Consider the following 12,428-nt stretch of genomic DNA (forward strand, 5'->3'; position numbering starts at 1 on the left):
CTGCATTGTGCTGAGTTGGTTGGGCTGAGAATCAAGCTCCTCTCAGAGGAGAGAAATGTGATGCTTTTGCACCATGTGCTTCCCGTGATCCACTGGGACAAAATGGGTTGTTGGTGGGCAGAAGAGTTTCTGGCTGCCCGGAAGCATTTCCATGTGAGGAGAAACTTTGTGCCAAATACATCAACTGAGGGAATCCATTGCCTTCCAAGCAGAAGAAAAACTCAGAATTTTCCTAGTAGAAAATTGAAAGGTTTTGAGTCAAAGACAGTGCTGGAGTGTCCTGGCATGTCCGTGTGGATTTTGCAAAGCTGCAAGGCCAGACTGTGAAGAGGGAATCCTGGCAGACAAGAAATGCCCTCTTGCTCTGGCACCTTCCATGGCAGTGACAGCACAAGTGAGAGCCATTCCTTGGCCTTTGCCTTCAGCAAGGCCCTAGTCTGGGCAAATCCTGAATTCCCTGTGAAAGCAGCTCAGATTCACACTGCCCCCCACTGAAGGAGGAATGCCAGAGGACAGACAAGCTCAATAAGGTGCTGCTGCAATGCAGCTTAGGCTGCAGCTTTCTGTCCTCGTGTCTCTGGAGCCTTGGAGGGGAAGGCTGCGTGGCTTGCAGAGAACTTCACCAGGTCACCTGCTAACAGCATTGGGCACCCCAAGACTGGTCTCAGCACAGGCAAGAGCAGGAAGAAACCCTCCCCTGGCTTTGTAGAGCCCTGAGATGAGCAAAGATGAGGAGTGTGCAAAGAGACCATCATCACTGCACAGCAGCTACTCTTAGCCATCAATCACAAAAAATTCAAATATTACTGTCTGGGTTTGGTTTCTGGGTTGTCTTTGGTGTGCAGCCTTTCCCCACCTGTGACATATTCAACGTTGGTGACCTGTATTTGAGTGGCCTCCTCTCTGTGCTGCCTAGATGGAACTCGAAATTGTGCCTTTGCCCACTCTTTCCTCTGTTACCATGTGTCAGTCCAAGGGCTTGATGGGTAACAGGGTGTCTCTTTCCTCACCTTGTACTCAAGAGCTGGGAGACCCACTAACCCCACTCCCTGCCCCAGCTTGACCCTAAAAGGGTTCTGCAGTAGGGTAAGGTGTCTTGTTGCCAGTGGCCGTCAGCACCGGTGCTAGCTGACATGGGAGGCTCATCTGTATGGCTTGAGCTGCTGAGAGCTGCCACCACCTGGGCTGTGTCCCACCCCACATTGGTCCTGCCATCAAGTCAGAGGGCACAAACCTGACACTGACAAGTCCACCTCATAACCATGACCCCAAGTGCCACATCCACACGTTCCTGAAGTGCCTCCAGCAATGACAATTGCAACAATTTCATGGGCAGCCTGTGGAAGTGCTTGCAGACCTTTCTAGAGGAGAAATTATTCCCTAACACCCAATCTAAGCCTCCCGTGGCAGAACTTGAGGCCATTCCCTCTTGTCCTCTCCCTTGTTTCCTGGGAGCAGAGCCTGACATGCAGCAGCCCAAGCGTCCTGTCTGGGAGTTGCAGAGAGTGAGAAGGTTCCTGTGTGCTGCTGCCAGTGAGTGCAGCCACGTGTCCCCTGTGGCTGTGTCTGTCCCTGCTGTCCCTGCTGCCCTGCTGGCACAGCCCTGTCCCTGGCAGAGCCGTTCCCTCCCCGGGCACAGCCCATGGCTGCTCCCTGCTGCGGCCTGGCCTGGCCCCAGAGCAGGGTCCCCGTGCGGGTGGCCCCGGGGTGGCCGCGTGTCCCCGGCCGGCTGTGCCTGGGCAGCTGCCTCAGCCGTGAGGGATGCAGAGCTGCGGGAGCCCACGGCTCTGTGCCGCCCGCGCTCCAGAGCTCCTGCTCCGGCTGCCAGGGCCTCGGCGCCCGCCCTGTGCCCTCGCGCCCCGACGGCCGTGCCAGGCCCCGCCTGCCGCCCTCATGGTGCCCCTGCTGGCCCCAGGGCTGTGCCAGGCCTTCTCCAGGGACACCTTCCTGCAGCCCTGCAGCCCCTGCACGGGCCCAGCACAGACCTGCACGGGGGCTGTGTGCCAGGGCCTGCAGGGACAGCGCCAGGGCCGGTGGCTTCCCAGTGCCACAGGGAGGGTTTAGGCTGGAGGAGTGCAGGAAATTCTGGCCCCTGGGGCTGCTGAGGCCCTGGCCCACGCTGCCCACAGGAGCTGTGGCTGCCCCGTCCCTGGCAGTGCTCCAGGCCAGGCGGGTGGCGCTTGGAGCATCCTGGCCCAGTGCAAGGTGTCCCTGTCCTTGGCAGCAGGGCTGGGACAAGGCAATTTCTGAGGAGCCTTCCAAGCCAAGCCAGTCTGTGATTCTGTGATCACAGGGGCTGGGGCAGCTAGGCTTAATTTCTGATTAGAACCTGTTCAGCACTGTCAGTTTGGTTGATTTCAAGCAGGCAGCTCACGTGCCCAGTTTCCCAATGTGTGACTTTTACCAGTAGTGTAGGTCTGGCTGAGATCAATAAAGTCTTGCACAATCCCCATTCTGATATGTTGTATTTTATTGAAACAAGAATAAAGCAGTTTACAGCCCTCCAATCAGAAATGCACTGACTATAGAGCACTAATATAGGTCACAACAGACAGCAACCACAGATATGGCTTTACTTGTGATAAAATAATATATGTAATATATTGTATGCATAGGATGAATAATATATATCATATAGTTATATAAATATATAATGCCTATAGAATATCTATCTCTGAGTTATATACATTATAAATATATCTTCTCTATGAAAATCTTTCCAGATATAATTGCACTGAGGGGATTTGTACATCTCACAACAGACAGTGATACTTAATATGTGCTCTATTCTTATTCTTATTCTTATTCTTATTCTTATTCTTATTCTTATTCTTATCCTAATCCTTATCCTAATCCTTATTCTTATTCTTATTCTTATTCTTATTCTTATTCTTATTCTTATTCTTATTCTTATCCTTATCCTTATCCTTATCCTGATTCTTATTCTTATTCTTATTCTTATTCTTATTCTTATTCTTATTCTTATTCTTATTCTTATTCTTATTCTTATTCTTATCCTAATCCTTATCCTAATCCTTATTCTTATTCTTATTCTTACTCTTATTCTTATTCTTATTCTTATTCTTATTCTTATTCTTATTCTTATTCTTATTCTTATTCTTATCCTTATCCTTATCCTTATCCTAATTCTTATTCTTATTCTTATTCTTATTCTTATTCTTATTCTTATTCTTATCCTTATCCTTATCCTTATCCTTATCCTTATCCTTATCCTTATCCTTATCCTTATCCTTATCCCTATCCTTATCCTTATCCTTATCCTAATCCTTATTCTTATTCTTATTCTTATTCTTATTCTTATTCTTATTCTTATTCTTATTCTTATTCTTATTCTTATTCTTATTCTTATTCTTGTTATTTAACCATAATTACATATTCAACTCTCCAGAATTATTTTTTATCAGGATATAATATCAACATATTTCATATTGTTTTGTGTTATTTTGTTTTACAATATATGATAATTAATACTCTTCCAAGTATATAATATGTATACACCATACATATATCTATGACAAAAACCAACTAAATTCTTATATCTACAAAATTTCAGGTCAGTTATGTTGGAGTCAGTGAATTGAGGGTCTCTCTGAATTCTTTAGAGAGAAATCAGAGTGCAGGGATTGAATGAAAGCCTTACAATGGATTAAAGTATGTGAAGCCACTCATACATAATAGAGGTGTAAGTTTATGTTTTAAGTAAGTAAGTTTCAACAGAAGCTCTTGTGCTTTTAGTGAGTGAAGAGTTTCAGATGCCAGAGTAAAAGTCCAAGTTCTAGTGAAGGATGAAAAACATACTAGTGTTTTCAGTGGAGCCTCCAGGAACATGGTTTTATACATAAAAGATCTATACTAAGAATATTGCTTACATTTTTCAGATAGAACAAGGTAGACCATATGCATAGTTTATACATAACCTGGTGTGCTAAAAAACTAGAATTCTAACAGGTTAAGGGGTGGTGATCCGAGTTTGTGTCTTAGCCTGTTAAGAAACTTCTCTACAAAAGCATGCCTTGGGAATAGCTAGTGCTTTTTGCCATGACTTTTGGCCATTGCTTTTGCTTTGCTTTGCTTTGCTTTGCTTTGCTTTGCTTTGCTTTGCTTTGCTTTGCTTTGCTTTGCTTTGCTTTGCTTGCTGCCACCATCAACACCTGAGAAGAAGACAAGAGCTGCCCAGAAACATCGGCCCCACCGGCACCTCCAGGAACAGCTTCTGCTTCTATTTACAACTTTATACCAAAACTTAGCGTGGACTGTAATGTCTGTGACTTTGCTTTTGAGACTGATGTGCTTCTACAGTAAACAACAATTTAGCAACTATTAGCTACTTTGCTCATTTAAAAAAATATCCTGATGAAGTTAGTGCCTAAAGCACCAAAATCTAACTTCACAAGTTCCAAGACAGTTTGTCCAGTGCTGACATAAAGGTGTCTCTTCCGGGTACGAATGATGTCCATGTCTCTTCCGTCCGTTGAATGATGCCAGCCAAACAGGGCTGTCGTTTCCACTGGGTCTTTTTGCTCTGGTTTTTTTTCTGTCCCACATTTCTGCTCCTTTCATGGTCTAAATTTTTCATGGTCCTTCTGAAAGGCCGGGTACAACTGCGTGTTACAGGTGGGCTTAGATGACTTTGGCCCTACATGTACGACATGCTCTCTCTTCATGCACATTCTTAGGAGTGGGGAAATTCCAGAAGGCGTTTATGTAGATCCGGGTGGCTTTTTTAAAAATGAAATGATGCAAGGAAGTAGAATAAACCCTCCTGTGGCTGTCCACGTGCTGAGGCGGCAGGAGAGGCTGTGGGACCTTCGCCAGAGCTGTTGCACATATTCTCTTTTCTTTAAAGCACTAAATATGTTCTATGAGGTGTCTCTCTGCTGCCAGATGTGAGCAGCACAAGCACAGCTCTGTGCATTAGAATTCTATGTCACTGTTCACTGAGAATGATTCTTCTGAACCACGTTCGCAAAACCTGGTAGTCGTTTATCGCCTGGTTGTGTTCAGCTGGTTCCTCTGCCAGGCGATAGAAGAGATTGTATGGCCGAGCCATTTGAACACCTGGGGGTAAACGGATGTCCTGAGGCAGCCTCTGGTTCCCGACAAAGAAGTGGTTGAGGCGTTTTGCTAGCACACATAAGCACAGGCTATCGCTGATATCCAGCAGTCGCTGCAGCAAATCTCTACTGCGCCACCGTGACACAGGCACCACATTGAGCAGGTGCATGACAACAGTCTTCATGGTGTTGGTGGGAAAGCAGAAGCCCAGCACAAGACGGGTGAAGAACTGCAGGCATCTCAGGTGCACACTGTCAGGAGGTGCCTGTCTGGCGATGTGCTGGAAGAACTTCATCTCTGCCACAGCATAGCTCTCAGGCCAGGTTGTGTTTTGGGTGTGGTCCTCTTTAGGCTCACTGCTTACAAAGACGTCGGAGTTGCCTATCTGCACCCCAAACAGCATCTCAATCCTGAAGATTTCTATGCCATTGGTCACCTGGAATTGGCAGGAATGTCTGGAGGGCAGCAGCATTAAATGCCAGTTTTGTGACTGCGGCCAAAGCTGGCCAGATGGCTCTCACCAGCTGGGTAGAACCAGCGAGCAGTTTCTGCACATCCAGGTAGGAGTTGGTGCACAGGGTGTCCAGGAGGCTGGGATCCTGATTGCTCCTCAGCTCCTCCTCGGGTGGTGCAGGAAGCACAGCATGTTCTCAGCCTGCTGTCCTCCTTGTCAGTTGCGTGTCCTCCAGCTGCACCACTCGGACACGGAAAGTTCCTCCCCTGTCGTCTGCTGCAGAGTATCCAGCTCCAGCTGTGAAGATGCTGTGGCCCGGGGAGGAGTCATGGGTATGAGCACCTGGTACAAAACAACTCCTGCTCTCGGGGACTCCAGCCTTCGAAGGCGCTGCCCACCCCGATGGCTCTTTGCAGGACTGGGTAGAAGCTGTTGGATAAGACGTGTCCAAAGTAATGTGCATAAGCATCCATGAGGTTCATTGTCCACGCACAGCCGCTGCAGGTCCTGCACAGGCCACTGTATGCGTTCCAGTAGAATCTTCCAATGCTATCATCAAAATCATTGTGTCTTTCATAGACTGCAAGGTCATTGTTTTCTTCATTTGCAGCCTCATTAACAACTCTGTTTTCAACATTATCTTCTCCATTTGCAGCAACATTGCCGACTTCCTCTACATTGCCGTCATCATTGTTATCTTCCTCCCGATTCGCATCATCTTCTTCTGCGTTTCCAATACTGACTTCCACATTTGCATCCCCATTTCTGACTTCCTCTTCATTTGCACCACTGTTTTCATCTTCATACTCTTCTCTCCTAGGGCTCCTTTGCACCCCATCAACCATAGGACCACGACAAGAATTAGGAGCACAGTAACAGCTAAGAGCTGCAGGAGCAGCAGAGCGCCTGCTTCAGGATGAGCTGATCCTCCTCGCGCTTCATCCGAACCTCTCCCATTCCAGCTGCTTTGCACGCACTTCCATGCGCAGACGTGTTTCCTCAGCCTGAGCATCACCACGAGCTGTGGGTAGTGGATGAGGCTCTTCAAAAGCACGAAAAGCAATACTGCGGCTTTCATGGTCTGCAGGAGGATGGAGAGAAGGCCTTGAGTGGGGCTGTGAGGGAGGCAGCCGGCAGGGGGGGCAGCAGGGACGGGAATCCTCAGGGCTCGGGGAGCAGGAAGGACAGGGCCCCAGACAGCTGGCAGGCAGCAACGCCTGTCCCACTGCCCCAGCAGCAGCAGCAGCAGGGTGCCCTGCCCAGGGCTCTCCCATCAGGGCTGTCCCTGCATGCAGGGGGACAACTCAGCCCCAGGTGCAGCGTTTCTGCCCAGCCCTTGTCCCCAGCCCAGCCTCCCCACCACGTGTGCACTCACCGCTTGCCCAAGCAACACTGAGCCAGCGTTACCTGCTGGGGCCTTTTATAGCTGCCCCCATTGTGACAAATCCCCTCATGTCACAGATGTCACAGCACATCACAACACAGCCAACCCCGCCCTTTGTCCCCACCCTGGCTCAGCCTCTCAGGGTGGCCATGGTGTCCTGCTTAAGGCTGCCTTTGAGTGAAGCTTCTTCAAAGATCTGCCATTGCTCTTTCTTTTGGATTGCTTTTCATCTGCCCTCCAATGGCAATCTCATAGATATCCAGGCTGGAAGGCACCGTTGAACATCCTTGTCTTTAAGCTTTGATTCCTCGCTGCTTTGGCTACACCTTAATCTCAGGTTCAGCGGGTTGAAAAAGTCCCTGAAGACAATGGCAAACTTAACACTGCCTAATGCACCAATCAGCCAAGTCCTCAGATGCTACATCCACATGACTTTTAAACCTTTCTGAGGATGGAGTCTCAGCCATTTCCGTAGGCAGCCTGTTCCCAGGCTTGGTATCCTTTTTGTTGATGCATTCTTCCTAAGATCCAGTCTAAATATCTGAATCTGATGCAACTTGATATAATTTTTCTTGATCTTTTTGCTTGTTTCCTTGTGTCACAGGACAAGTGGGAACTTGTGAAGGTATCTTTATTAGAGCTTTTCAAGAAACAGCATTGCTTAGGAGTCAAATGTAATGTACCACAGAGATGACAATAATGTGGATATCTTTCCCTTAACCTCCACAGCAGTTACTGTAAAACAAGTGTCCTTGACCACAGGAGAAAGACCACGCCTTTCCAGAGAAATGAATAAAAATTTTTTGCTTTGTGGAAGTTTGGTATGGCTCTTATAGTTATCAAGTGAAGTGCCTGTCAGTCAGAAATCCAGCTTCTCTTTGCAGATCTCACTTCAACAGTAAGATGTTTATTGGCAGTTGGGAGATGCAAGCCCACTCTTAACCCCATGGCGCCAAAAGAATTCACTGCGAGACAGTTTGTCCTGTTTGAATTATCTGACCAGTTAAAAAACAACTGATCAGCTCTTGAGCAGGGCAAGATTCTCTGCCACGCCTGGGAGAATATATCAACCCCCACCAGGCTATAACCTCCCTTCAGGGAGCTGTAGAGAACCGTAAGTTCCCCCCAAGGAGCTTTTTCTCTCTGCTAAAATTCCCCATCTCCCTCAGCCTTCTTCATCAAACTTATGCTCTTATAGAAATCTCTCTAATAAAAAGAAGTAGCACATGGACATCAATACCTTTGAAACTATATGCTCAGGGACCCTTATTAATTAGTTCCTTGAGCTTACTCTTCCACAACCCTGAGGAGTAGCTCTCTGGACAGTTTCCCCCATAACACCTAAGATTTTTTGCTCAAGTATTTCTTAATTTTTTGGCCAGGACTGTGCCAATCACTACTTCACCCACAAAAGCATCTCTATATACAAACAACAGGTCTAGGAGGGCCCTTTTCCTAGTTGGCTCCCACAGTACCTATGTCAAAAAGCTATCTTCTGTGTGGACTTGGGGAATTTCCTGGGCTTGTTCAGCTCTTCTCCATAATGGCCCCATTTGCAGCTAAGAAATAGAAGTGTCCCTTGAGTATGACTTAGTGTGACTGATCTAGAGATTTCCCTTTATTCCTTATAGCATCATCCATAGTTGTCATCAACCTGGCTCGGTGATCCATTGCACACTGGGTAAAGCTCAGAGAGGGAGTAGACTGTCTCAAAGAAGGGATAGCAGACAGTGTCCAAGTGGTAATGACTCTCTCACAAGTCCCCTGGCCAGAGCCTCTTCAGCTACATCAGGTTTGACTGCCCAAATGTGCTTTTACTCTACAGGAAAGATGTGGCAGCAATTGCCCCTGCCGACTGAGCAGTGCCTTCTCCATGTCCTGCATGCTCAGGTCTGTGTCAGCTTTTCCCCAGGGAGTGTCTAAGGATGGGCAGGTTCTCCATGCAGACCCTAATGAACACAAGGAGGAATATTAGCAATGCCTCTTGCTCAGTTCCTGACCAGCTGGAGCTGCCAGCAAGAATTTCTGGGCCCATCTGAAATTGTCACCCTGGTGTGACAGTGTGAGAGGAAAGGGGGATGGAAGTCATCTTTGTAGCCACTGCAGTGTGACGACCCATCCTTAAGGGGAAGGAAGCACCTAAGATTTGTAAATGCTTGTGATTGAAAGGAATAATAAAAGCCAGGAGGGTCTACAAACAACCAGAAAATTTTATTAGCTAAATATACAATGAGTGTGTAAATTGGTATATTAGTCCCTGACCTGCTATATAGGCACATGGCAGGAGGTTTCGGAAAAAGGGGTAGGGTTAAAGGGAAGAGAGGAATTATAGAGGGAGAGATGAATTAAAGAAAGAAAGGCAAAGAAAGAAGAAAAGAGAGAGAAAAAGAGGACACCAGTCCTGGTTCCAGTGAATGGGATGTCAATCCTGGCTGCAGTGCCAATCCAGGTGATAATGCTGGGTTCAGCATCAACCCAGCTGTGTTGGTCTGGTCTATGAGACGTCCAGAGTCCTGAGGGCACTTTGCAGACTTGGAAGTTACCTTTTAATCGACAACTTCTTCTGCCCTAAAGGCAAATTTCCCACTTTCTATGTCTATTAATTACCATTACCACTATGTCAATTAATTGTCCAGTCCTTTCTTTCAGGCCTGCCTGGAAATGAGTCAGAGGGCTTTGGTGGTTTTTGGTGGTCTTAGTCCCACTCTACATTCCATGCCCTCTTCTTGGCCTCATTCCTGTTCCTATGCTGTACTGTTCTGTGGTTCTTTCTACAGAAAAGTGCTGCCCTATTTCCTCCTAGCCCCCCTTCCCCAGCCAAATCTTGGTCTTTCTCACAGCACGTTAATACCAGCAGTTCTTGGTTATTACCAACAGCCCTTGGTTGGCTCCACTGCCATCCAATTATCAGTGTTAGAGACACACACTTGGTCCCTTATATTCTGGGAATCAAGAGCACAAAAGGTCTCACTTTGGAATGCTCATTATAGGCACAACAAGAGTGGGCTTTAGTCATAGTAATTTTCCATCATTCAGGTCTTTTTTCTGTAACTTTATTTGAAGGTTTGTCAACAAAAATATTATCCCACTTGGATTCTTAGTCAGAAAGAAAATAAAGTTTTCAAGGCTATTCCTTGAAAAAATGGTGTTAGCTAGACACCTGCCAGTTCCTGGGGACAAATAATGTTTCTGATACATTCAAATGGGGCTTAGAATAAGTGGAGTTTGAGAAGACCAAGGCCTAACGAGCATTTCTCAGATCACAGCCAGGGGCAGGGTGAGTGCATCACCACAATCCACCCTGCAGTGGAAGTCATTTCCCTGTGCCTCCACACCGTAGTCATCACTGGATGCTGTGCTGGGGAGACTGTCGAGATGACGCTGCTGCAGCTGCTGCTGGCAGAGTGCTGCTGCACAGCGTTTTACCTTCTCTCTCTCTGCGTGCCACACTCTCCTCTCTCTTTCCCGGCACTATGAGGTGGTTTTCTGCCATTGGCTGCGAGCCCACAAGCACAGCTGTATGCATGAGCACCTCTTTCAGTGGCCATTGAGCAGCACACTTGCCAGCCGATACTGAAGATCCTGGTACTCACTCATAGCCTGTGAGTGGACAGATGGATGCCGTGCCAGGTGGTGGAAGAGATTGGGTGGCTCAGCTGATGTAATGTCCAGGGGCAGCCTGATCTGCCGAGGAAATCTCTTGTTGCCTATGACAAAGTGGCTAAGGTGCTTCTTCTCCAGGCAGCAGCGCAGGTTCACATTGATATCCCCCAGACGCCGCAAAAAATCTCTCCTGCGCCATTGTGACACGGGAACAGTGTTCAGGAGGTGCATGACAATGGTTTTCATGGTGTAGGTGGAAAAGCCTATGCCCAGCTGAAGACGGGTGAAGAGCTGCAGGCATCTCAGGTGCAAGCTGTCAGGGGGGGCCCGCCTGGCGATGTGCTGGAAGAACTTCACCTCTGCCACAGCATAGCTCTCAGGCCACAGAGTGCTTGGGGTTCCAGCACATCCAGGTTGGCTGCTCACAAAGATGTGGGAGTCACCTCTCCGCACCCCAAACAGTATCTCAATCCTGAAGGTTTTTCTGCCATTGGTCACCTGGAATTGGCAGGAGCGTCTGGAGGGCAGCAGCTTTAAATGCCAGTTGTGTGACTGCGGCAAAGCTGGCCAGATGGCTCTCACCAGCTGGTAGAACCAGCGGGCAGTTTTCTGCACATCCAGGTAGGAGTTGGTGCACAGGGTGTCCAGGAGGCTGGGATCCTGATTGCTCCTCAGCTCCTCCTCGGGGTGGTGCAGGAAGCACAGCATGTTCTCAGCCTGCTGCTCCTTGCTGCAGGTGCACTCCAGCTGCACGCGGACACGGAAGTTCCTCCCCTGCCTCTGCTCTGCAGAGTCCAGCTCCAGGTGGAAGCTGTGGCCTCGGGGAGGAGTCATGGGTATGAGCACCTGGTACACAACATCCTGCTCTCGGGGACTCCAGCCTTCGAAGGCGCTGCCCACCCCGATGGCTCGTTTCAGGCCTGGGTAGAAGCTGTTTGCCAAAACATGTCCAAAATAAACTGTATAATTGTCCATCAGGTCAGTTGTCCTCTCACAGCCTTTCTGTAGGTCAAGTACAGGCCACTGTATGTGCTCTTGTATAAGCCATCTCAGATCATTGTCAAGAACAGGATCTTCTCCATCTTCCTCGCCACTGTCCTCTGCCTCATGGCTCCTTTTCTTCCAATAAAAATACAGTCTCAAGAGAAGGACAAGGAGCCCAGCAACAGCCCAGGCTTGCCAGGGATGTATAGAAAAGCAGAGCAGATCTCCCCAGGCCCTGCCACTCTGCTTCAGGGAGAGCTGTTCCACCTCCTGCTCCATCCGAATCCTCTCCCATTCCAGCTGCTTTGCACGCACTTCCATGTGATGACGTGTTTCCTCATCCTGAGCATCACCCACGAGCTGTGGGTAGTGGATGAGGCTCTTCAAAAGCACAAAAAGCAATACTGCGGCTTTCATGGTCTGCAGGAGGATGGAGAGAAGGCCTTGAGTGGGGCTGTGAGGGAGGCAGCCGGCAGTGGGGGCAGCAGGGACGGGAATCCTCAGGGCCCCAGACAGCTGGCAGGCACCAAGACCTGTCCCACTGCCCCAGCAGCAGCAACAGCAGGGTGCCCTGCCCAGGGCTCTCCCATCAGGGCTGTCCCTGCATGCAGGGGGACAACCCAGCCCCAAGTGCAGCGTTTCTGCCCCAGCCCTTGTCCCCAGCCCAGCCTCCCCACCACGTGTGCACTCACCGCTTGCCCAAGCAACACTGAGCCAGCGTTACCTGCTGGGGCCTTTTATAGCTGCCCCCATTGTGACACGTCCCCTGTGATGTCACAGGTGTCACAGCACATCACAACCCAGCCATGCCAGCCCTGCCCTTCATCCCCACCCCCACTCAGACCCCAGTGTAGCCTGAAGTTATGAAAGGCTGGATACACACAAAGTGCACACCGAACTGCAGGTTAAGTAGTGGAAGGACTACAG

The 12,428-nt window shown here is 48.8% G+C and overlaps 2 protein-coding genes across 2 annotated transcripts in view; both read right to left on the bottom strand.

Moving 5' to 3' along the window:
- LOC130254104 (inositol 1,4,5-trisphosphate receptor-interacting protein-like 1) overlaps positions 1-6,375 on the bottom strand; it is an 8,023-nt gene extending 1,648 nt beyond the window's left edge. The window contains 2 exon segments of the mRNA XM_056493326.1: positions 4,953-5,512; positions 5,929-6,375. Of these exon segments, the coding sequence (XP_056349301.1) occupies positions 4,953-5,512; positions 5,929-6,375 (1,007 nt within the window).
- Positions 6,376-9,961: 3,586 nt separating this feature from the next.
- Positions 9,962-12,206, bottom strand: LOC130254281 (inositol 1,4,5-trisphosphate receptor-interacting protein-like 1). The gene is made up of 2 exons (XM_056493656.1): positions 12,194-12,206; positions 9,962-11,921 (listed from the first exon to the last, which is right to left on the bottom strand). Exon 2 carries the CDS (start codon positions 11,916-11,918, stop codon positions 10,452-10,454), a length of 1,467 nt encoding a protein of 488 aa, XP_056349631.1. The 5' UTR covers positions 11,919-11,921; positions 12,194-12,206; the 3' UTR covers positions 9,962-10,451.
- Positions 12,207-12,428: the final 222 nt, after the last annotated feature.

Source organism: Oenanthe melanoleuca, chromosome 5 (assembly GCF_029582105.1).
Source record: "Oenanthe melanoleuca isolate GR-GAL-2019-014 chromosome 5, OMel1.0, whole genome shotgun sequence".
NCBI classification, from domain to species: domain Eukaryota; kingdom Metazoa; phylum Chordata; class Aves; order Passeriformes; family Muscicapidae; genus Oenanthe; species Oenanthe melanoleuca.